The sequence below is a fragment of the Moschus berezovskii genome, chromosome X (genome assembly GCF_049115385.1).
Source record: "Moschus berezovskii isolate FMDL1 chromosome X, NW_MosBer_1.0, whole genome shotgun sequence".
NCBI classification, from domain to species: Eukaryota; Metazoa; Chordata; class Mammalia; order Artiodactyla; family Moschidae; genus Moschus; species Moschus berezovskii.
This window is the reverse complement of record NC_142488.1, coordinates 64,482,217-64,508,039: the sequence shown is the minus strand read 5'-3', so window position 1 is coordinate 64,508,039 and position 25,823 is coordinate 64,482,217. Positions and strand designations below refer to the sequence as shown.

The 25,823-nt window shown below is 38.4% G+C and overlaps 1 protein-coding gene and 1 pseudogene across 5 annotated transcripts in view; both read left to right on the top strand.

Annotated features, from left to right (window-relative positions):
• Window positions 1-25,823, top strand: part of PHKA1 (phosphorylase kinase regulatory subunit alpha 1) — a 167,226-nt gene that overhangs the window by 82,506 nt on the left and 58,897 nt on the right. For all 5 annotated transcript variants that reach the window (XM_055393889.1, XM_055393888.2, XM_055393887.2 and 2 more), the window contains exons 15-17: window positions 8,942-9,051; window positions 9,994-10,138; window positions 25,177-25,255. In XM_055393889.1, coding sequence (XP_055249864.1) covers window positions 8,942-9,051; window positions 9,994-10,138; window positions 25,177-25,255 — 334 coding nt within the window. The remainder of the gene's footprint in view (window positions 1-8,941; window positions 9,052-9,993; window positions 10,139-25,176; window positions 25,256-25,823) is intronic.
• LOC148773335 (large ribosomal subunit protein eL31 pseudogene) lies at window positions 10,153-17,938 on the top strand (annotated as a pseudogene).

Sequence of the window (25,823 nt, the reverse complement as noted above, 5' to 3'; positions counted from 1 at the left end):
TACACTAAAAGTTAATTAAAATTTTAATATATTTTTGAAACATATATAATGCACATTTTGGGAGCTATCAGACAGGACTCATAAACTATTCATTCCAAAAATAGGTTTAGAAAATGAATTTCACTAGAAAACTAGAATCTATTAAAAAAAAAGATCAAATAGAATTTCAAAACTAGAAAATACAGTAAGTGAAATTAGAAATGTAATAGATGAGATCAATACCATAAGAGACAGTAGAAGAGAGGATTAATGAACCAAAAAGTAAATCAGTATAAAATAGCCACATTAAAGCACATTAAAAAAAGGATAGAAAAAGGATGGAAAATCAAAAGAGTATTAAGAAACAGTGAAAAGTTCTGGAGTTCAAGAACAAGGAAAAGAATGGAACAGGAACTATTTGAAGAGATACAAGTTTTTCAAATATTACTAAAGATATCAAGTTAAACATTCAAAAGGGCTAAAAATATGTGAACAAGATAAATACAAACCTAAATTTAATAATCAAACTGGAAACTAAGACAAAGAGAAAATCTTATAAGAACTAGAGTTAAGAAAACATACATTGCTTGCAAAGAAACAATGATCAAGTGTACAGCTGACTGTTCAACAAAACCAATGAATTACACAGAACAACTGAAGGTCACTTATAAATTACTGAGAGAAAATAACTGCCATACTATAATTCTATATCCAGTGAAAATATCCTTCATAAATAAAGGTGATACTAAGGCATGTTGGGCTTCCCTGGTGGCTCAGAGGTTAAAGCGTCTGCCTGCAATGCGGGAGACCTGGGTTCAATCCCTGGGTCGGGAAGATCCCTGGAGAAGGAAATGGCAACCCACTCCAGTATTCTTGCCTGGAGAATCCCATGGACGGAGGAGCCTAGTGGGCTACAGTCCACAGGGTTGCAAAGAGTTGGACACAACTAAGCGACTTCACTTCACTTCAAGCCATGTTCAGTTCAGTACAGTTCAGTTTAATTGCTCAGTCGTGTCCAACTCTTTGCGACCCCATGGACTGCAGCACGCCAGGCTTCCCTGTCCATCACCAACTCCCAGAGCCTCCTCAAACTCATGTCCATTGAGTTAGTGATGCCATCCAACCATCTCATCCTCTGTCGTCTCCTTCTCCTGCCTTCAGTCTTTCCCAGCATCAGGCTCTTTTCTGATGAGTTGGTTCTTCCATCAGGTAGCCAAAGTATTGGAGCTTTAGCTTCAGCATCAGTCCTTCCAATGAATATTCAGGATTGACTTTCCTTCGGATTGACTGGTTTGATTTCCTTGCAGTCTAAGGGACTCTCAAGAATCTTTTCCAAAACCACAGTTCAAAAGCATCAATTCTTTGGTGCTCAGCCTTCTTTATGGTCCAACTCTCATATCCATACATGACTACTGGAAAAACCATAGCTTTGACTTTATGGACCTTTGTAGGCAAAGTAATGTCTCTGCTTTTTAATATTATGTATAGGTCTGTCATAGTTTTTCTTCCAAGGAGCAAGTGTCTTTAAATTTTGTGACTGCAGTCACCATCTGTAGTGATTTTGGAGCCCAAGAAAATTAAGTCTGCTGTTTCCATTGTTTCCCCATCTATTGCCCCATCACTTCCCAGAGCTGGAGCAAAATTTTATAAACAAAAAATCAAAGGGAGAAAAACACTCTAGCCACTGCTGCCACAGCCTTCTACCCCCACTCCTACATTTCAACAGGGATCTCCCTGCAACTACAACAGTAAGCCTGTAAATGCTGGATTTTCTGCTCAAGGTTTGAGAAAACTTGAGCAAAGTGGGAAAAGGAGGAACTTTTAAAAATGGCTTTGTATTTTGTGGCTACTGCATCTGGGTGTATGATAGACACTGATGTAAGATGTTATATTCTTGTAGTCTCATAAAGCTAGAGGGATCATTTCTATCAGGAAAAATTGAAAAAAGAAAAAAAAACCATCAGTGGGATACAACTACCTTGCTTTTTGCCACCAGTAAGCAGATTGGAATTCAAAGTCTTTGAGTATTGGAAATAAAACTAGTCTCCATAGCTAATGATTTTTGCTATCATTTTTTACTATTGGAGTTTCGAGAAAAAGGAAGACAACATGAAAAGAGAGGCAGTCTTCAGATGAAAATGCACTTTTTGAGTTTAAAAAGCAGTTTTTAGTTGTGAAATCAAATGTGTAACCCTTAAGAGGCTGATTTTTTTTTTCATCGTCTTGTGCACATTTTTGACTGTGTTAATTTGGGAATGTAAGGCACAATAAGAAGAGCCTGGGAGAGCCTTGTTTGTCACTTGGACTTGGACTTGTACTTAAACAGTGGTTGACCAGCCCTGTACCATCTCAGCTTTGCTACTGCCTAAGAAAAGTTCTCTTGGCATCCTAAATTTACAGATTCTAATTCTGTGAATCTGACTCTCAGCTGAAACCTGATAAGGTCTGCTATAGACTATTCCCACATCAGCACCAGATGTGCTGAACTGAAAGCAGGCACAGGCTAAATGAACTCTAAATGAACTATGTGAGGTTTAAATGAATTCAGACTTGGGTTGTTCTAGATTTGAATCGCCCTTCTTACGATCCTAAATTGTAAAACAACCCCTGATGCTGGCTGAACCATTTGAGTCAGTTGAGTTGCAGATGGCCAAGGGAAAAGTCTTATTTTCTGATGGGACTATCTGAAATTGATCCTCTGATTGGCTCTATATTTCTAATACAAAAGCTGATTACATTCCTAACGTGATTTCTGTGAAAGCTGCAAATTGGGGGAGGGCATATGATAGGAAATGTGACATCCTCCACCATTACTCTCAGATCAAACTTGATCCTTACTGATTCTGCGTCCCTGCTGTTGATGATCATGTTTGACTTTCTAGATTAGTTACAGTTTAAAATAGACTGTTAGCCTGACTCTACTTCCTTCTCCTTCCCCCTGATACATAAACCTAAATAAGGCAGTATGTTTATTAAATGTAGCTGTCCTCATAAAAAGAATGTTCTTTTCTAGGCTGCTCACTGGATAATTGATCAGAGTTAAAGGAATGATAAGTATGAAAACTCAATTTTAAAACATTTGAAAATTCAGAATTTCATCTTAACCAATTCCTGGACATGGTATATCTTTCTGATTAAGTTATTTTAACATGTTTGCCTTTGAAAATGCTTTTAAACTTCTTACATGCAAATCTTCTAGACAGAAGGTCTGGATGAGAGGAGAGGATGATTGTACACTGTAACTGCTAAATGGGACACACAGATTTTGTAACAGTGGAGAAAAAACACCTGAGAAGGCATGAGTGAAGGATGAGGGTATTAATGACTTTTGATTTTTAGAACTGGAAATTCTGAAATTCCTGGAAGCTTTCCTCTTCTCCTTAATAAAAGCATGTGTTGTCTTCCCTGCTGCTGGGAGTGCTTTGAATTCAAATTGACTGCTAATCCCAGAGTCAGATCTGACAGCTAACTATGAGACAGCAGGGGATGGCTCCAGCTCCTCTACCTTCCACTCAGCACCTCCACATGTCATCTACATTTGCAAGGCAGATGAACTGGTGTCCTGAAAAAACAAAATTGTTTGGATCCAGCTATCTTCAGAAAACAGTCCCATTGAAACCAAATTCTGAACTGAATTTTTTGGACTGGATTGAAAACACTAAGGCGGGAAGCCTCACAGTAGGAGATCAGCCACATTAGGGTTTCTGTTAACCTAAATAGCCCTTATGGCAGAAAGTGAAGAGGAACTCAAAGGCCTCTTGATGAAAGTGAAAGAGGAGAGTGAAAAGGTTGGCTTGAAGCTCAACATTCAGAAAATGAAGATCATGGCATCTGGTCCCATCACTTCATGGGAAATAGATGGGGAACCAGTGGAAACAGTGTCAGACTTTATTTTTGGGGGCTCCAAAATCACTGCAGATGCTGATTGCAGCCAGGAAATTAAAAGATGCTTACTCCTTGGAAGGAAAGTTATGACCAACCTAGATAGCATATTAAAAAACAGAGACATTACTTTGCCAACAAAGGTCCATCTAGTCAAGGCTATGGTTTTTCCCATGGTCATGTATGGATATGAGAGTTGGACTGTGAAGAAAGCTGATCGCCGAAGAATTGATGCTTTTGAACTGTGGTGCTGGAGAAGACTCTTGAGAGTCCCTTGGACTGCAAGGAGATCCAACCAGTCCATTCTAAAGGAGATCAATCCTGGGTGTTCATTGGAAGGACTGATGCTAAAGCTGAAACTCCAATACTTTGGCCACCTCATGTGATGAGTTGACTCACTGGAAAAGACTCTGATGCTGGGAGGGGTTGGGGGTGGGAGGAGAAGGGGGCAACAGAGAATGAGATGGCTGGATGGCATCACCGACTCGATGGACATGAGTTTGAGTGTACTCCGGGAGTTGGTGATGGACAGGGAGGCCTGGCGTGCTGTGATTCATGGGGTCGCAAAGAGTCGGACACGACTGAGCGACTGAACTGAACTGAAACTGCCTAATTAATGTATGTCCTCCTTGGGATGCCCTAATGATTATAAATTATTTTTGTCCAATGATACTGCACGTGCCCTCTGGCATTGTACTTGTCAGTGAGCCTTGACTATCCTGGCACTGCCTCAGTTCTGGAAGGCATTCAGGTCAGCTTCAATTTACTGACCAGGCTTGTGTTGTGCCTGGATTCAAGCACAACAAGTTTCAAAAACTTCAAGCTAGTTTAAAAAAAATAATAATAATGGGAACTTAAGGAGGAAACCATCTGGCTTTTGAAGGTATTTGTTTATGGTGATGGATTTGTTTTATCTGCTCAGTATAAGACCCTTGAAGACATAACTGAGAACAATATGGCAGGTTGATCTCATTCTGCTGTGTAGAGTCCTTGTGAAAAAGACACCTTGGCCAAGAGACCAGAAGGTGGAGTTTGGAGTTTTGGTACATGCTAGGCAGAGGGTGCCTATGCTACCAGCCCCTAATAAAAACAAACACTGGGCACTGAGTCTGTAATGAACTTCCTTAGTAGACATTTCATACATTTTGTCAAAATATGATGCTGGAGAAATTAAACATGTGCTGCGCAACTCCACTAGGAAGAGGACTCTTACAAGCTTGTGCCTGGTTTCCTCTGGACTTTGACCATGCATCTTTTTTCTTCGCTGATTTTTCTTTGTATCCCTTTGCTGTAATAAACCTTACCATTAGTATAGATTTATGCTGAGTCCTTTGCCAACAAAAGTCCATCTAGTCAAAGCTATGGTTTTTCCAGTAGTCATGTATGAATGTGAGAGTTGGACTATAAAGAAAGCTGAGTGCCGAAGAATTGTTACTTTTGAACTGTGGTGTTGGAGAAGACTCTTGAGAGTCCCTTGGACTGCAGGGAGATCAAACCAGTAGATCCTAAAGTAAATCAGTCCTGAATACTCATTGGAAAGACTGATGCTGAAGCTGAAACCCTAATACTTTGGCCACCTGATGCAAAGAACTGACTCATTGGAAAAGACCCTGATGCTGGGAGAGATTGAAGACAGTTAGATAAGGGGACAACAGAGGATGAGATGGTTGGATGGCATCACCAACTCGATGAATATGAGTTTGAACAAGCTCTAGGAGTTAGTGATGGACAGGGAAGCCTGGTGTGCTGCAGTCCATAGGGTTGCAAAGAGTCCGACACGACTGAGTGACTGAACTGAACTGATGCTGAGTCCTGTGAATCACCAAACCTAGATGTGATCTTTGGGAATTCCCACACAACAAGAATGTTCATAGGAACTTTAATTGATAACAAAAAACTAGAGGAAAAATTCAAATGTCTGTCAACAAATGAATGGATAAATAATGATGCCTTCATTCATTGAATGTATATAGCAACAAAAAAGAATGAACTAATTCTAAGTACAAAAATATGGATGAATCTTATAGACACAATGTTGAGTGAAAGAAACCATATACAAAATCTAGATAATATATGATGCTATTAGTATAAAGCTCAAAAATGGACAAATACTTTCTTGTATTTGAAGTTTTAATGGTGGTTAACTTTGAGGCCAGTAGGATATTAATACCTAGTAACAGGCAGAAAAGAGGCTAATGCAGGGCTAGTAATGTTCCATATCCTGATTTAGGTTGTGTGTTTCTGTGTAAAAATTCATCAAATTTTATATTTAATGTTCATGTGTTTAATTTCATGTATATTATACTATAAGCAATTTTGAAAAAAAGAACCTAGTATCCATTGATGGATGAAAAGATAAGCAAAATGTGTTATATGCATACAATGGAGTATTATTCAGCCTTAAAAAAGGATAAAATTCTGACACTGTAAAATGGGTGAACCTTCAGACATTCTAAGTGGAATAGGCCAGTCACAAAAGGATATTGTATGACTCTACATATATGAGGTATCTAGAGTAAGCAAATTCATTGAGACAGAAAGAATGGTGATTGCCAGGGACTGAAAGGAGGGGAGCCTGGGGAGTTATTGTTTAATGGTTATAGTTTCAGTTTGGGAAAATGAAAAATTTCTAAAGATGGGTAGAAGTGATAGTTGTACAACATTGCAAATGTATTTAATGTCACTCAACAGTTAAAATGGTAAATTTTATGTATATTTTACTGTAATACAATAAAAAGAAACACAATGGAAGGAACAGTAGATAAACCTGCTTGTGATATCAATCTCAGGTAAAATGTGTGCTATATAGAGTGAACCCTGGAATATGGCCAAAGGCATTGATAGCTCCCTGGTTCCATCCCTAAGAGTGAAGCAACACTAAAAAAGTGGCATTTTTGTTAGGTAGCATACGTAGATAAAGAGGAGACAAAAATGAAATCCCTAAGAAAAATGGGTTACAGCTCCCCACCCCCAAAAAAGGTGGTACTAATTCTGTTAGTACTGATATGAAAGGATATTTAATATATATTCCGGGAAAAAAGGGTTTGAGAGCAATGTGTATCATGCTGTCCTTTTTTATAAAAGGGAAAAATGTGTGTGAATAAATGAAATATTTCCTCATTATAAGAGTTATTGATATTATAATTGCCTTTTGAAAGACAAAAAGAAATGCAACTGCATTTAACATAGACATCAATTATCAGATATATTCTAATTTCAGAATGCTAAAGTATTAAAAAAATGACATCTTATACTCAAGGAAATAAGGTAGATGTGTGTGTGAATGTGCACAATGTGTGTACACACATATGTGTATATATACACATACAAGATATTGAGACACAGAATGTATATATTTATCAGTTCAGTTCAGTTCAGTTCAGTCGCTCAGTCGTGTCCGACTCTCCGCGACCCCATGAATCACAGCACGCCAGGCCTCCCTGTCCATCACCAACTCCCGAAGTTCACTCAAACTCATGTCCACAGAGTCGGTGATGCCATCCAGCCATCTCATTCTCTGTCGTCCCCTTCTCCTCCCGCCCCCAACCTTTCCCAGCATCAGAGTCTTTTCCAGTGAGTCAACTCGTCGCATGAGGTGGCCAAAGTATTGCAGTTTCAGCTTTAGCATCAGTCCCGCCAATGAACACCCAGGATTGATCTCCTTTAGAATGGACTGGTTGGATCTCCTTGCAGTATAAGGGACTCTCAAGAGTCTTCTCCAACACCACAGTTCAAAAGCATCGATTCTTCGGCGGTCAGCCTTCTTCACAGTCCAACTCTCACATCCATACATGACCACGGGAAAAACCATTGCCTTGACTAGACGGACCTTGGTTGGCAAAGTAATGTCTCTGCTTTTTAATATACTATCAAGGTTGGTCATAACTTTCCTTCCAAGGAGCAAGCGTCTTTTAATTTCATGGCTGCAATCAGCATCTGCAGTGATTTTGGAGCCCAAAAAAACAAAGTCTGACACTGTTTCCACTGTTTTTCCATCTATTTCCCATGAAGTGATGGGACCAGATGCCATGATCTTTGTTTTCTGAATGTTGAGCTTCAAGCCAACCTTTTCACTCTCCTCTTTCACTTTCATCAAGAGGCTTTTGAGTTCCTCTTCACTTTCTGCCATAAGGGTAGTGTCATCTGCATATCTGAGGTTATTGATATTTCTCCTGGCAATCTTGATTCCAGCTTGTGCTTCTTCCAGCCCAGCGTTCCTCATGATGTACTCTGCATATAAGTTAAATAAAATTGTGCCTTACTTTTGTAGGTGATAGTTTAAGTCTTCCCCCTTTTTCCAGTTTTCAAAATAGCTCCTCTGCAAAGTAAATTTTACTTAAGGGTCCACAAAATTTCCTATCAGATATAAGAATATTAAAATATCTCGGTTTATTTGGGTAAAATGTGTTCTCCCATTGAATAAAATGTGTCAGTACTAAGCTATTGAAGGAGATCAAGATGCACTCTTATTTCACTTTTTCCAGTTTAGTTTGCCGTCTTTAAACTGAGGAGGTTTTTGTTCAGCTTTCTTGAAGCATAGTTTATACTGGTAAGTCTGATAATTAGAATAGCTTTTGTACTTTTCATGAACTTTAAGGAAATTCAATGTATGAATGTTGGTAATAGCATTCTATCATTCATAGAACTATTAATTTTTATATGCTTTCTTTTTTGTTGTTTTTGTTTTTTATTTTATTTTTATTATTTTTTTATTGGAGGCTAATTACTTTACAGTATTATATTGGTTGGTTTTGCCATACATTGACATGAATCCGCCCTGGGTGTACATGTGTTTGCCTTCTTGAACCCCCCTCCCACCTCTTTATATGCGTTCTTATCTCATGTAGATGATTTGACTTTTTTATAAGAGCATAATTTGTTTTAAGAACACAGATAACTGCCTATTCTTTCTGTTGGAAAGCCCATGGTGCTTAGTATGGCCCTGTACGTGACATGGACATTAACTTTGAGACACAGAATTTATTTTGTTCAATAAGGAAGCATAAACTAATGCAAAAAATGTTTGCTGGTAGGATTTGTGCACTGAAAATAACTTGACCGTTTCTCAATTCAATATCAGGATGTAACAGTAGAATGAAACTCAGTGGAAGACCCTACAGACACATGGGTGTCCTTGGAACTTCAAAACTCTATGACATTCGGAAAACTATCTTTACCTTCACTCCACAGGTGGGTGGAATGAGCTTTGATGTGCACTGAGATGAATGAAAATAAAAGAGAAACACTATAGATATAAAGCATTTACTGGAGTTGGGAAAAGTGTCAAAGTTCCATGGGACCTTGTACACGTTAAGCTGCTTAGTAAATATTTGTTGAGTTGGACTGAATTGATGTTGCAGCAAAGAGCTATGCCAAGTGACTTGGCTACTGAGAGTAGTCCTTGGTATTGCAGAAGCAGTGAGTACTCTTTATTAAAGATTAAATATAATACTGTATCCTTTATAAACAAAATATAGTCTTTTTTGGTAATATTCAGCTACCAAATTAGATCTTCTATTTCTTTTTGATATGGGCCCTTTTTACATGCTTAGAAATTTTTTATATCCTCTTCTAAACAAAAATGTCAGTACTATTTTAGCCATGAGATACATTGTTTATTAGCATGATGTTTATTACCCGTATTACAGTAGCAAGGCTTATTATGAATGTGTATAGGAGTAGAAATTATTTTCTGGAAAGAAAGATTAAGTTCCCCATTTATTATCTTACATCTAAAATAGTGCACTGAAGTACAGATGAAAGAATAATGGACCAGAGATTCTATCTCTGATTTTGCCATTTGCTAGTCATATAACTTTGCTAATCTACTCAGTGTCTCTTGGCCTTACTTTTTTTCTATTAAAAAGGAGAAAAGCCCTCACTGTGTTGTTAGAATTAAAGAAGATCATGTACTTGAAAACACTTTGTTAACTATAGCACACTAAAAATATCCAAGACAACTAGAGGTACTAATAGGCCACCAGATACTTTGGGAAGAATTAGGCATTAAATTTGGAGGTATTGTTGCCTCTGTGATATCTTATACACCTTTATGAATATATGAGTATTTTAAAATATTATTGGATATTTATGAGATTAATTATTCTAAACTATTATTTTTCTTTTTCTTAGTTTATAGACCAGCAACAATTCTACCTGGCTCTAGACAACAAGATGATAGTGGAAATGCTTAGAACTGACCTCTCCTATCTCTGTAGCCGCTGGAGAATGACAGGCCAGCCCACCATCACCTTCCCCATCTCACACAGCATGCTTGGTAAGGTTGTATGAGGCAAGGAATGAATGTATTTTTGGAATAAGTTGTCTGATTAGCCCTTCAAAATCATAGTCACTGGAAAGCTGCTTTTTGTCATTTATTCTTTCAGCAGTCTATTAAGCTTCTGTTTTGTACCAGGCACTTTTCAAAGCACTAGGCATACATGGGGTGAATAAGGTAGATGAGGTTTCTACTCCTATGGAGCTTATGTTTTCGGATAAATATGTAACAAAAAAACAATTCACAAGAATATTTCAGGTGGTTTGAGAGCTATAATTCGAGATATGTAATAGAATAACTTGTTTAGGGCTGCTTTAGATAATTGGTTTCTAGGCCAGTTTACAGATACTTTATTAATAAAACTCATTTTAAAGACAATCTCACTCTAGTGGAGCATCAAGAATTTGTAGATGAATTCCCAGACTTCTCTTTCCAAGGCTTCTCTAACTGAAGAAATAAATCTAGCAGAGAAAAGTAAAAAGGCATTCAGTTTATCTTTTCTTTAATAGCTGGGCTTCCTGGCATTGCTTACTTGAAACTGAGTGAGAGGTTTATTGTTCTCTTACGTTCCTGAAGGAACTAGAGCCAATACTGAAGCACTGTTTCCTTTCTGTATCTCTGCTATTGCTTCCAAAAGCCTGTTTGTACTGCCAAAGAACATAGAATTTCTTTTCATTAGAGAAGAATCCTTTGTCATAAATCATTGAAACTCCAGGCAAACTTAGGGATTTTGACCACATCTCTAAAGTGCTTCAAAAGCACTGGAGTTGAGGAAGTAGGGTAGTCTTTCTTCTTTATATAAGACAATTATCAAATACCCACTTAATAACTACTGTTTTGGCAGAACTCTCTTTAGAAAGTATAAAGTCTAATTGGAGAGGCAAAGCTAATTCACAAAAATAATAGAAAACAATTCAAGACAGTATATAAAGAATTACTAAACCGTTAGATTAGTATTTTATAGTGACAGTAATCACATTGTTAATGAAAATTTATTTACTAGGTGGGACTTATTCAGGCTTTTTGGGATGTGTGGTATTCATATGGAAGGAGAAAAGAAGGAAAGGCACTTCAGGTGAGGGAAAAAAAATACCATGGGTGAAGCTGAGAGGCAGGGATGCACTTGACTTGTGAGTGGACAGTGAAGAAGCCAAGACGAATAGAGAGGAGCTTGCATGTTGGAGTATGTGAAGTGAAAGTCACTCAGTCGTGTCTGACTCTTTGCAACCCCATGGACTATACAGTCCATGGAATTCTCCAGGCCAGAATATTGGAGTGGGTAACCTTTCCCTTCTCCAGGGGATCTTCCCAACCCAGTGAATGAGCCCAGGTCTCCTGCATTGCAGGTGGAATATTTACCAGCCGAGCCACAAGGGAAGCCCATGTTGGAGTATAAGTATCAACAAAATTGGGCAAGGAAGGTAGGGTCAGATTATGAAGACCTTAAAGAGATGAGAATATCAGACCACCTGACCTGCCTCCTGAGAAATCTGTATGCAGGTCAAGAAGCAACAGTTAGAACCAGACATGGAACAACAGACTGGTTCCAAATTGGGAAAGGAGTACAGCAAGGCTATACATTGTCATGCTGCTTATTTAACTTATATGCAGGCTACATCATGCAAAATGCCTGCCTGGATGAAGCACAAGCTGGAATCAAGATTGCAGGGAAAAATATCAATAACCTCAGATATGCAGATACACCACCCTTATGGCAGAAAGTGAAGAGGAACTAAAGAGCCTCTTGATGAAGGTGAAAGAGGAGAGTGAAAAAGCTGTCTTAAAACTCACCATTCAAAAAACAAAGATCATGACAGCCGACCCCATCATTTCATGGCAAATAGATGGGGAAACAATGGAAACAGTGAGAGACTTTATATTTTTGGGCTCTAAAATCACTGCAGTTGGTGACTGCAGCCACAAAATTTAAAGACGCTTGCTCCTTGGAAGGAAAGTTATGACCAACCTAGACAGCATATTAAAAAGCAGAGACATTACTTTCCCAACAAAGGTCCATCTAGTCAAAGCCATGGTTTTTCCAGTAGTATGTGTTGGTCCTTTAATGGACTGGAACCTGGTGGTCCGGAATCGACCGATAGGAAAGTAAAGGAGAGAGAAAGAGGCTGATATCCTTTGGTTTATGCAGAAAGCCAATAAAGCCCCTGGCACGGAGCTTGCTCTGTTCACAAAGGCCTCAGGCGCCCTCTCAGTGGGGTAAAGGCACAGAGCGCCTTCTCGAGAGGGTCTTAGAAGCCTGGGTAGAAAAGTGAACCCAGAGAGCCTCTATGCTCCAGGAATTAGCCTGAAAAAGAGAGAGAGGGAGAGAAAGCAAGACACAGGGACCAACGCTCTGATGGAGCAAAGGCGTTTTATTCAACGTTGTGTAGGTATTTATACTGTCTTACAAGATAGCTACTTTCAGCAGAGATAAAATCAAAACTTACAAGTTATCAAGGAAACATAAGGTCATCCATATGAAAGAGATAGAGTTGTAAATAGTCACTTTTACCATATGGTTCATAAAAAGGAAGAGGATACTTATCACTGTATAGAAAAACTAATGAAGGAAATGCCTGGATTCCTCAGCCCCCTGGAGAGACTTGCCTCTCCTCTTAATTCCTGAATATTCAGGAATTAATAAGGAACAGAGAATTCCTGACAGATCCAAAACAGCACACAGGAAGCCTCCTGTTAGTTGTTTCCTGACAGTCATGTATGGATGTGAGAGTTGGACTGTGAAGAAAGCTGAGCACCGAAGAATTGATGCTTTTGAACTGTGGTGTTGGAGAAGACTCTTGAGAGTCCCTTGGACTGCAAGGAGGTCCAGCCAGTCCATTCTAAAGGAAATCAGTCCTGAATATTCATTGGAAAGACTGATATTAAAGTGGAAACTCCAATACTTTGGCCATCTGATGGGAAGAACTGACTCCTTTGGAAAGACCCTTATGCTGGGAATGATTGAAGGTGGGAGGAGAAGGGGACAACAGAGGATGAGAATGTTGAATGGCATCACTGACTCAATGGACATGAGTTTGGGTAGACTCTTGGACTGCAAGGAGATTCAACCAGTCCATTCTAAAGGAGGTCGATCCTGGGTGTTCACTGGAAGGTCTGATGCTGAAGCTGAAACTCCAATACTTTGGCCACCTCATGCGAAGAGTTGACTCACTGGAAAAGACTCTGATGCTGGGAAGGATAGGGGGCAGGAGGAGAAGGGGACGACAGAGAATGAGATGGCTGGATGGCATCACCGACTCGATGGACATGAGTTTGAGTGTACTCCGGGAGTTGGTGATGGACAGGGAGGCCTGGCGTGCTGTGATTCATGGGGTCACAAAGAGTCGGTCACGACGGAGCGACTGAACTGAACTGAACTGAACTGGGAGTTGTTGTTGAATAGGGAAGCCTGGTGTGCTGCAGTCCATGGGTTCACAAAGAGTCAGACATGACCAAGCGACTGAACTGAACTGATGTTTTTATATATTATTTAATACCTAGAATAACCACTGAGAAGTCTATGAAAGTGAAAATGAAAGTCGCTCAGTCATGTCCCTGTCTATCGTCCATGGAATTCTCCAGGCCAGAATACTGGACTGTGTAGCCTTTCCCTTCTCCCTGGGATCATCCCAATCCAAGGATTGAACCCAGGTCTCCCATAATGCAGGCAGATTCTTTACCAGCTGAGCCACAATAGAAGTCTATACAAGGCGATAAGGTAAAAACACTATAGATAAATCAAAAGGAAATTCTTTTTTTTTTTTAGAAGGCAGGAAGAAAATAGAACAACAGAGGAACAAACAAAAAGCAATAAGTAAAAATGGCACACTTATTCCTAATATATAAATAGTTACATTAACTGTAAATAGCCTAAATACACCCATTAAAAGACTGAGACTGACAGAGTAGATTTTAAAATGACCCACATATGTGCTGTCTCCATGAAAATCACTTCATATGTAACAATATAGGTAGACTAGAATAAAAATAATGGAAAATATACCATGTAAAATTAATTATAAAAAATTAGAAGTGGCCATATTAATATCTAATAAAGTAGACTTCAGAATAACAAGAAAAACATAGATAGTAAAATTAAAATAAGAATGAGAAAGGGGGTATAGAAACAAATGAAACAGGCTTTAAAAATTTTTAAAGAATATCAAGTACAATTTTACAAATCTAGAAAAAATTGACAAGTTTTCTGAAAAAGTAAATAATATAAGAATAAGCTTAATAAGAAATATGCATAAAATTATGTAAAAAAAATTACAAAGCTAGTGAAAAGCATAAAAGAAGATTTTAATTACTAGTGAGACATACCATGTTGCTAGATGAAAATAGTTAATATTGAAAAGATATCTATTCTTTTTTTAGATGTCAATTCTTATTAAATTAATCCACAACATTGTAAGACAATTATCTTCCAATTAAAAAAATTTTTTCTAACAGCACCCAAAAAATTAAATAATCTATCAATTCAGTGAATTCCAAATTAAAATAAAGAGACAAATTTTTATGAACAAGTTGAATCTATATTGCATATAGAAGAGAAAGTCTACGAGAATAACTGGATCTTTAAAAAACTAAAAATAATTAGAGAAAATAGATCCATTGGCAATATAATAATGATAAAGATAGCAATCCAAATAGAGGTGAAAATACAAATAAATACATTTGAGAAAATCATTCAGTTAGCCTTGTACCTTACATTTTATCCAAAATTAAGTTCTTACTAGATTAAAAAGCTAAGCAACAAGAAAAAACTATAAAAGTATTAGGAGAAAATATGGTAGAATATTTTTGAGATTTTGGACTGAAGAAGGCTATACTTTGCAAGACACAAAAAGGAAAAACTGACAAATTTTAAAACATGAAAATCTAAATCTTTTTTTCTAAACATTTTGTACAAAACTTAAGTGTGGTTGAGGCTGAAAGACAAATAATAAAGTAGGTGAAGTATTTGCCATTCATATGATGGAGAAAAGGGTAATAATCACAAAGCATAAACAGCCCTTGAACATCAACTGAGGAAAAGAAAAGTTTATTTAAAACATAGGAAAAGAGCTTCCCAACCCAAGCCCAGAAGAATGGCTCCTGCAAAGAAGGGTAGAGAGAAGAAGAAGGGCAGATCCACCATCAAATGGTGGTGACCAGAGAATATACTATCAGCATTCACTAGCGCATTCATGGAGTGTATTGCAAGAAGCATGCCCCTCAAGCACTCAAAGAAACCTGGAAATTTGCCATGAAGGAGATGGGAACTCCAGATATAGGCATTGACACGAGGCTCAATGAAGCTGTCTCGACCAGAGGAATAAAGAATGTCCAATATCATATCCATGTGCAGTTGTCCAGAAAATGCAATGAAGATAAAGATTCACCAAATAACTTCTGTGCATTGGTTACCTATGTACCTGTCACCACTTTCAAAAATCTACAAACAGTCTATATGGATGAGAACTAACCACTGATTGTCAAATAATGTTTTCAAGAGGAGAGGGTGAAGATATCAGAAGAGTAAGACATGGACATGGAACAACAGACTGGTTCCAAATAGGAAAAGGAGTACGTCAAGGATGTATATTGTCACCCTGCTTATTTAACTTATATGCAGAGTACATCATGAGAAATGCTGGGCTGGAGGAAACACAAGCTGGAATCAAGAAACACAAGCTGGAATCAAGATTGCAATAACCTCAGATATGCAGATGACACCACCCTTATGGCAGAAAGTGAAGAGGAACTAAAGAGCCTCTTGATGAAAGTGAAAGAAGAGAGTGAAAAAGCTGGCTTAAAACTCAACATTCAAAAAAACGAAGATCATGGCATCTGTCCCATCACTTCATGGCAAGTAAATGGGGAAACAATGGAAATGGTGAGAGACTTTATTTTCTTGGGCTCCAAAATCACTGCAGATGGCAACTTCAGCCATGAAATTAAAAGATGCTTACTCCTTAGAAGGAAAATTATGACCAACCTAGGCAGCATATGCCAATGAAGGTCCGTCTAGTCAAGGCAATGGTTTTTCCAGTGGTCATGTATGGATGTGAGAGTTGAACTATAAAGAAAGCTGAGTGCTGAAGAATTGATGCTTTTGAACTGTGGTGTTGGAGAAGGCTCTTGAGAGTCCCTTGGACTGCAAGGAGATCCAACCTAGTCCATCCTAAAGGAGATCAGTCCTGGGTGTTCATTGGAAGGACTGATGCTGAAGCTGAAACTCCAGTACTTTGGCCACCTGATGCGAAGAGCTGACTCATTTGAAAAGACCCTGATGCTGGGAAAGATTGAGAGCAGGAGGAGAAGGGGACGACAGAGGATGGGATGGTTGGATGGCATCACCGACTCGATGGACATGGGTTTGGGTAGATTCCAGGAGTTGGTGATGGACAGGGAGGCCTGGCGTGCTGTGGTTCATGGAGTCTCAAAGAGTTGGACACGGCTGAGCAACTGAACTTTACTGAAGACATGGAGGTCATCCTCCTCCCCACAAATATATCAACAATATATCTACATCTGGAACACCTATAGAATACCTGCTGAAGCCTGGTGGAAGACCTCAGACTTCCAAAAAGGCAAGCTAGACTCCACCTAAAGTAACAGGATAAAGGCAATAGTAAAATAAAGAGACAAAGAAAATTGGACAGGTCCTGCACCTTGGGGAGGGAGCTGTGAAGGAGGAAAAGTTTCTCACACTCAGAAACCCCTTCATGGGCAGGGTCAGGGTGAGCTTCAGAACCTCAGAGGAGAGCACAGAAACAAGTTCGTGGAAGACAAAACAGAGAGAATTTGGCACAGAGATCAGTGCCGGCCAATACTTCCCAGTCAAGAAGTTGTTTGCATGCCCAGCTCAGCAATTGGGGGCTGGGTGCTGAGGCTCAGGGTTCAAGGGTCAGACCCCAGGAAGAGGACTAAGGCTGACTGCCATGAAGATACTCTGAGGTGACTAGTATGACACAGCTGAATGAGTCCAGTGAAAAGCCTGGTTCTGCCAGAGATGCAAGACTTGATCATTGTTGCAGGGACCCTTTCAGTCCACAGAACCTCTAACTCCACAAGCTTCCAGACTGCAGGACCCTGCCTTCATGAGTGCCATAGGTGGGACGAGCCAGCTGCAATCTGAGACCTCAGAGGTGGGCCATGCCTACAGACCTGCCACCACCATGGCTGGCATGAGTGCCAGAGGTGAGGGGCAAGACAGGGCTGGGGTCTGCAACCTCAGAGGTAGGCATGATCGCTGCCACATCAGCTGCCAAGCTAAGAACAGGCACAGGTCACTACCCACAACTTCCTGGGAGCCTGTGCAGCTTGGTTCTTCCTAGGGACCCACAGCCTGGGGCCAGTTCTGCTGGGGGAGCACATGACCTCCTCAGAATGTAGCAACATCCATCAGATCTCTACCACCATAGGTGCTCCCTGTTCATCCCAATTGTGGTTGCCATACCCCTCTCTCTCCCTAGCCTGACTGAACAAGTGAGCTTTAATAAACTAGGGCCTTTGCCCTTTCTTGGCTGGGTAGGAAAGACTCTGGGGGGTGGCCTACAAGCAAAGGCAGGGCCAAAACTAAAGCAGAGCACCAGGGACTATGTGACCAAAGAAGAGGAGGGAATTCATTCCTGCAGCAGCAGGTGCAGTGGATTAAATATCTGCAATTAACTTGAGACTGTGGGCTTTTGGGGACTTTGGAAGCAAGAACAAGCTAGAATAAGGCCAGATCTAAGTAGGAGCTGACCCCACAGTGCCTACTGCAGGTCCAGAGACCTTCTTAGAAATATTGGAGGATTTCCTGAGTAGGCAGATGGACTGGAGCACATTGGGTGGTAAGGACAACTGACATCACAGAATAATGTTCTCTTACTATCTCTCTATGTGTATGTATGTATATTTTTTTCATTGTTCCTTTTATTAATCCTTTTTTTAATTTTTACTTACTTTTTCCTTTTTTAATGTTTTTTTAATTCATTTTATTTTATTTTCCTCTTATTTCTACATCTTTTCATTATATTGTGTTTTTTCCATGTTTTTGGTTTTGCATTTTTGCTACTCTAGTTTTTAGTCTTTGTTTTCACTTATGGTTTCATTTATTGGTTTGATTGCTCCCTTCTTTTTTGGTTCCTCTCTTTACTCTTTCATTTGTTTTCTTTTTGTGAGTGTGAGTTTGTGCATTTCTTTGTGTGTTCCTGTCTGATTAATGTTGCTTTTACCATTTGTGTTGGGGTTTTGTCTACCTGTTCTTTTTTGTTTGTAGGTTGGTTTTATTTTTTCTGCTACTTCTTTCTTTCTTTATCCCTTCTGTGTTCTGTGGCTTGTGAAGTCTTGCTGCTCCAGCAAGGGGTCGGGTCTGAATTTCTGAAGTAGGAGACCCAAGTCCAGGATTGTGGCCCACCAGAGAACTCCCAACCCCATGGAATACTAATCAGTGAAAGCTCTCCCAAAGACCTGCATCACAACACTAAAATCTGGCCCCACCCAAAGGCCAGCAAGGTCCAACATCAGACACCCTACACCAAACAACTAGCAAAACAAGAATACAACCCTACCCATTAGCAGACAGACTGCCCAAAGTCATACCAAGTCCCATAACACATCACTGGGCACAAAACTGCCCTTTACAGGGACAACATAAAGCTCTACCCACCAGAACACAAGAACCAGTCCCCTCCCCCTCAAGAAAACTTCACAAAGCACTGGTCCAAACCCACATAATGGGAGCAGACTCCACAAGTAAGAGGATCTTGCAGCCTATATAAAGGAGACCTCAAACACAGAAAATTAAACACAATGAAAAGACAGAGAAACATGCAGCAGATCAAAGAACACCAAATCAAATAAATGAAGAGAAAATAGGCAGTCTACCTGAAAAAGAATTCATAGTAATAATAGTATAGATGTGACTCAAAACTTCAGAAATTAAATGGAAGCACAAATAAATAGAATGGAGGCATGAATTGAGAAGATACAAGAAACATTTAGCAAAAGCATCGAAGAAATAAAGAACAGAGAATCAACCATTAACAACATAATAACTGAAATAAAAAATAACTAGAGGGAACCATTAGCAGAATAACTGAAGCAGAAGAAGAATAAGTGAGTTGGAATATAGAATCGTGGAAATAACTGAAATAGAGCAGAATACAGAAAGAAGAATGAAAAGAAATGGAGACAGTCTCAGAAACCTCTTGGACATTAAGCACACCAACATCTAAACTATAGGGGTCCCAGAAGAAGAAGAGAAAAAGAAAGGATATGAGAAAATATTTGAGGAGATTATAGTTGGAAACTTCCCTAGCATGAGAAAGGACATAGCCACGCAAGTCCAGGAAACCCAAAGAGTCCCATATAGGATAAACCCAAAAAGAATCATACCAAGACACATATTAACCAAACTAATAAAATCAAACACAAAGAAAATATATAAAAAAACAACAGAAAAGCAACAAGTAATATACAAGGGGATCCCCATAAGGTTAACAATCTTTCAGCAGAAACTCTGCAGGACAGAGGAAGTGGCAGTATATACTTAAAATGATGAAAGGAAAAAACCTACAACCAAGGTTATCCTACCCAGCAAGGATCTCATTCATATTTGATGAAGAAAGGAAAAACTTAACAGATAAGCAAAAGTTAAGAGAATTGACCACCACTAAACCAGCTCTACAACAAATACTAAAGGAACTTCTCTAGACAGGAAACACAAGAGAAAGAAAAGACCTACAAAATCAAACCCAAAACAATTAAGAAAATTATAACAGGATTATACATATCAATAATTACCTTAAATTTAAATAGATTAAATGCTCCAACAAAAGACACAGGTTGGCTGAATGGATACAAAAGCAAGACCCCTATATATGGTGTCTAAAAGAGACCCACTTCAGACCCCAAGGGCACGTACAGACTGAAAGTGTGGGGTTGGAAAAAGATATTCCTTGCAAATGGAAATCAAAGCAACAGTAGCATTACTCATATCAGATTAAATAGACTTTAAAATAAAGACCATTACAAGAGATGAGGAAGGATAAGACATAAAGATCAAGAGATCAATCCGAGAAAAAGATACAACAATTACAAATATATATGAACCCAGCATAGGAGCACCTTGATACATATGGCAAATGCTAACAACTATAAAAGGGGAAATCAACAGTAACACAATAATAGTGGGGGACTTTAACACCCCACTCACACCAATGGACATACCATCAAGACAGAAAATTAATAAGGAAATGCAAGCTTTAAATGACACATTGAACAAGATAGAACTAATTGATATCTATGGACATTCCATCCAAAAACAGCAGAATATACATTTTTCTCAAGTGCATTTGGAACACTCTTCAGAACAGATCACATCTTGGGTCACAAATCAAGCCTTGGTAAATTTAAGAAAATTGTATCAAGCATTTTTTCTCACCACATTGCTATAAGATTAGATATCAATTACAAGGGGGAAAATGTAAAAATACAAACACATGCAGGCCAAGCAATATGCTTCTAAATAGCCAAGAGGTCAATGAAGAAACCAAAGAGGAAATCAAAAAATGCCTAGAAATAAAAGACAACAAAAACATGACAACTTAAAACTTGTGGGATGCAGTAAAAGCAGTGCTAAAATGTAAGTTTATAGCAATACAAGCCTACCTCATAGAAACAAAGTAATATCAAATAGTCTACCCTTATACCTAAAGCAGTTAGGAAAAGAACAAACAAACCCCAAAGTTAGTAGAAGAAAAGAAACCATAAAGATCAGAACATAAATAAATGAAAAAGAAATGAAAGAAGCAATAGCAAACACCAATAAAACTAAAAGCTGGTTCTTTGAGAAGATAAACAAAATTTACAAGCTATTAGCCTGACTCATCAAGAAAAATGGGGAGAAAAATCAATAAAATTAGAAATGAAAAAGGAGAAGCTACAACAGGCAACACAGAAATACAAAGGATCATAAGAGACTACTGTGAGCAACTATATGCAAACAAAATGGGCAACCTGGAAGAAATGGACAAATTCTTAGAGAAGTACAGCCTTTGAAGACTGAACCAGGAAGAAGTAGAAAATATGAACAGGCCAATCACAAGCACTGAAATTGAAACTGGGATCAAAATCTTCAACAAATAAAAGCCTAGAGCCAGATGCCTTCACAGGAAAATTCTACCAGAAGTTCAGAGAAGAGCTAACACCTATTCTGCTCAAATTGTTCCAAAAACCTGCACAGAGAGAGTAACTCCCAAACCCATTCTACAAGGCCACCCTCACGCTAATACCAAAACCAGACAAAGATTCCACAAAAAAGGAAAATTACAAGCCAATATCACTAATGAACATAGATGCAAAAATCCTCAGTATAGTTCTACAAACAGAATCCAAGAACACATGAAAAGAACCATACACCATTATCAAGTGGGATTTATCCCAGGGATGCAAGGGTTCTTCCATATACGCAAATCAATCAATGTGATATACCGTGTTAAAAAGTGAAAGATAAAAACCATATGATCATCTCAGTGCAGAGAATGCTTTCAGCAAAATACAGCACCCATTTATGATTTAAAAAAAAAACACTCTAGAAAATTGGCACAGAAGGAGCCTACCTCAGCATTATAAAGGCCGTATATGACAAACACACAGCAAGCACTATTCTCAGTGGCAAAAAAGTGAAAGAAGCACTTCCTCTAAAGTCAGGAACAAACAAGGGTACCCAGTCTTACCACTATTATTCAACATGGTTTTGAAAGTCATAGCCATGGCAATCAGAGAAGAAAAAGAGATAAAAGGAATCCAGATTGAAAAAGAGGTAAAACCCTCACTGTTTGCAGATGCACTGTTTGTATACATAGAAAACCCTAAAAACACCACCAAAAAACTACTAGAGCTAATCAATGAATTTAGTAGTCACAAGATATAAAATTAATACACAGAAAGTCCTTGCATTCCTATGCACTAACAATGAAAAATGGGAAAGAGAAATTAAGGAAACAATTGAATTCACTACTGCAACAAAAAGAATAAAATACCTACCAATAAAACCTACCTAAGCAGACACAAGACCTGTATGCAGCACACTATAAGGCACTGATGAAAGAAATCAAAGATGACACAAACAGATGGAGAGATATATCATGTTCTTGGATTGGAAGAATCAATATTCTCAAAATAACTATACTTACCAAAGCAATCCACAGATTGAATGCAATCCCTATCAAATTACCATGGAAATTTTCACAGAACTAGAACAAAAAATAATTTGTTTGTATGGAAACACAATAGACCCTGAAGAGCCTAAGCAATCTTGAGAAAGAAAAATGGAACTGGGGTAATCAACATTCCTGACTTCAGACTATACTACAAAGCTACACTTATCAAGACGATATGTATGTACTTGCACAAAAACAGAACTGTAGACCAATGGAACAAGCTAGACAGCCCAGAGATAAACCCAAACACCTGTGGACACACTTTATCTTTGACAAAGGAGGCAAGAATATACAACAGAGAAAAGACAGTCTCTTTAATCATTGGTACTGGGAAAACTGGACATCAACAGGTAAAAGAATAAAATTAGAACACTTCTAAAGACTTAAATGTAAGGCCAGAAACTATAAAGCTCTCCGAGGAAAACATAGATAGTACACCCTTTGACATAAATCACAGCAAGATTCTCTCTGACCCACCTCCTAGATTAATGGAAATAAAAACAAAAATGAACAAATGGGACCTAATTAAACTTAAAAGGTTTTGTACAGAAAAGGAGACTATGAACAAGATGAAAGGATAACTCTCAGAATGGGAGAAAATAACTGGAAATGAAGCAACTGACAAAGAGTTAATCTCTAAAATATATAAACAGCACATATAGCTCAATATCAGAAAAGCAAACAACACAGTCAGAAAATGAGCAGAGGACCTAAACAGACATTTCTCTGAAGAATACATACAGATGACTAACAAACACATGAAAAGATGCTCAACATTGCTCATTATTAGAGAAATGCAAATCAAAACTACAATGAGCTATCACCTCACACCAGTCAGAATGGCCATCATCAAAAAATCTACAAACAATAAATGCTAGAGAGGATGTGGAGAAAAGGGAACCCTCAAATGTAAACTGATACAGTCATTATGGCAAACAATATAGAGATTCATTTTTAAAAGTAGGAATAAATCTACCATATGACCCAGCAATCCCACTACTAGGCATATACCCTGAGAAAACCACAGTTCTGAAAGGCTCACGTACCCACCCCAATGTTCATTGCAGCCGTATTTACAATAGCCAAGACATGGAAGCAACCTAGATGTCCATCGATAGATGAATGGATAAAGAAGTTATGATACATTTATACTATGGAATATTACTCAGCCATAGAAAGGAACAAATTTGAGTCAGTTGTTGTGAAGGGGATGAACCTTGAGTCTCTTATACAGAGTGAAGTAAGTCAGAAAGAGAAAAACAAGCATCATATATTATCACCTATATATGGAATATAGAAAAATGGTACTGAGGAACCTAGTAGAGAATGACATGTGGACACAGTGGGAGAAGGTGAAGGTGGAACAAATTGAGAAAGTAGCATTGACATATACACACTACCATGTGTAAAACAGATAGCAAGTGGGAAGTTGCTATATAACGCAGGGAGCCCAGCCTGGCACTCTGTGATGACCTAGAAGGGTGGGATGGGGGGAGGGGAGGCAGGCTCAGAAAGGAAGGGATATATATATATATAAAATAATGACTGATTTGTATTGTTGTATGGCAGAAACCAACACAGAATTGTAAAGCAATTTTCCACAAATTAAAAAAATAAATAAATTTTTTTAAGTTTCCAAATAGCAAACAAAAGGGAAGAGAACATGCACAGCTATTCATAAAAGAAATACAAATGGCCAGTATATATGTGAAAACATGCTCAATCTTACTAGTAATAAAATTGAAACAATGTCATTTTAATGTATCAGATAAGAAAGAATTAAAAAGATTATCAATGCCCTTATTGTTATAGATGTGGGGAGACAATCACTTTATATACTGATGGTGGAAATATTGGCACAACTTTTTTATTGTGTAATTTGGCAATTTATAAAAGTTTTTGTGTTTCCTTTGCTCTAACAGTTCTACTTGTAAGAGTTTATCCTAAGGAAATAGTAGAAAAATCGCATCACAGTGTTGCTTATAATACAACAGTCTAAGTGTCTCAGTCCATTCTAAAGGAAATCAGTCCTGGGTGTTCATTGGAAGGACTGATGCTAAAGCTGAAACTCCAATACTTTGGCCACCTCATGCGAAGAGTTGACTCACTGGAAAAGACTCTGATGCTGGGAGGGATTGGGGGCAGGAGGAGAAGGGGACGACAGAGAATGAGATGTCTGGATGGCATCACCGACTCGAAGGACATGAGTTTGAGTGAACTCCGGGAGTTGGTGATGGACAGGGAGGCCTGGCGTGCTGTGATTCATGGGGTCGCAAAGAGTCGGACATGACTGAGTGACTGAACTGAACTGAACTGAAGTGTCTCTTATGGAATCAGTTTTAGCTTTTACAAAGAATAAGTTAGAAAAATTGGATCACAAGAGTATGTGTAGTATAATCCCATTCACATAAAATCAGATAGTTGTTAGCTTTCTAAATATTTTTTATGCCTACACACATACACGCACATAAACCAAGGCTCATTGGATGAGATAATACATGAAATGTTCAGCGCAGTACTTGGCACATAGCATTCAACAAATTGTTGCTGTTATTCTTGTCAGCATTCAGTAATCATTCCGTGCTCTGCAATCAGGCAATGTGCCCAGTACTTATAATAAATAAGATACTATCTTTTTTGAGGAAGTCTCATCTCTTGGTCATCATCCTTTACCATCTCCCATTCTGCAGCTTTATTGGCTCTCAGATGAATTGTTGAAATAGAGAATGGTCAATGAGGATTGTCTCATTTGTATCATTACCACCAGAAAGTTGGTTTGAAATAATTGAAGGATTTCCTTTATTTCAAAGTTAAAACCACAAAGATTGTTTTAAAATTCTCTTTAAGATGAAGATGGAACCAGCTTGAATTCAAGTATCCTGGCAGCACTCCGAAAAATGCAGGATGGATATTTTGGTGGGGCAAGGTATGTGACCTCTATGCACTCTTTAGTGAAATGTAATGAAGTTTCGATGCTGGGTATAGTAATAGTAAACTGGTGATGCCTTTCTCTGTGTCTTTTAACAACCTACACCCATCCTATTCTGATGGCCTGGTATTTGATAGATTGAATCAAGGAATTTAATATTACAGAGAAGAATTGGAATTTTTCCTCACCCTGTTCCTTGCCTATACCCCATAAATTCAGCGGGTCAGGAAACTTACTCTGGAAGGAAGGAAGAATGGAAGGAAGGAATGGAAGAAAGGAGGGAGAAAAGAAGGTTGTTGGACTATTCAATTCTGACTGCTTTTTTTGTTTCTAAGTTTTTATTTTGAAAAATTTTAAGTAGACACAGATGTGCAAGAATCTTATTGAATACTATATACCCTCCCTCGACTCACCTGTTATTAACATCTGTCCCATTTGTGTGTTGTCTCTCTCCCTTCCTTCCTCTGCTCCCTCCCTTACTCCCTTGTTCCTTATCCTTCTCCCTGTCTCACACATACATATATGCACACACACACTTTTTTTGCTAAAGTGTGTAAGAATTAGA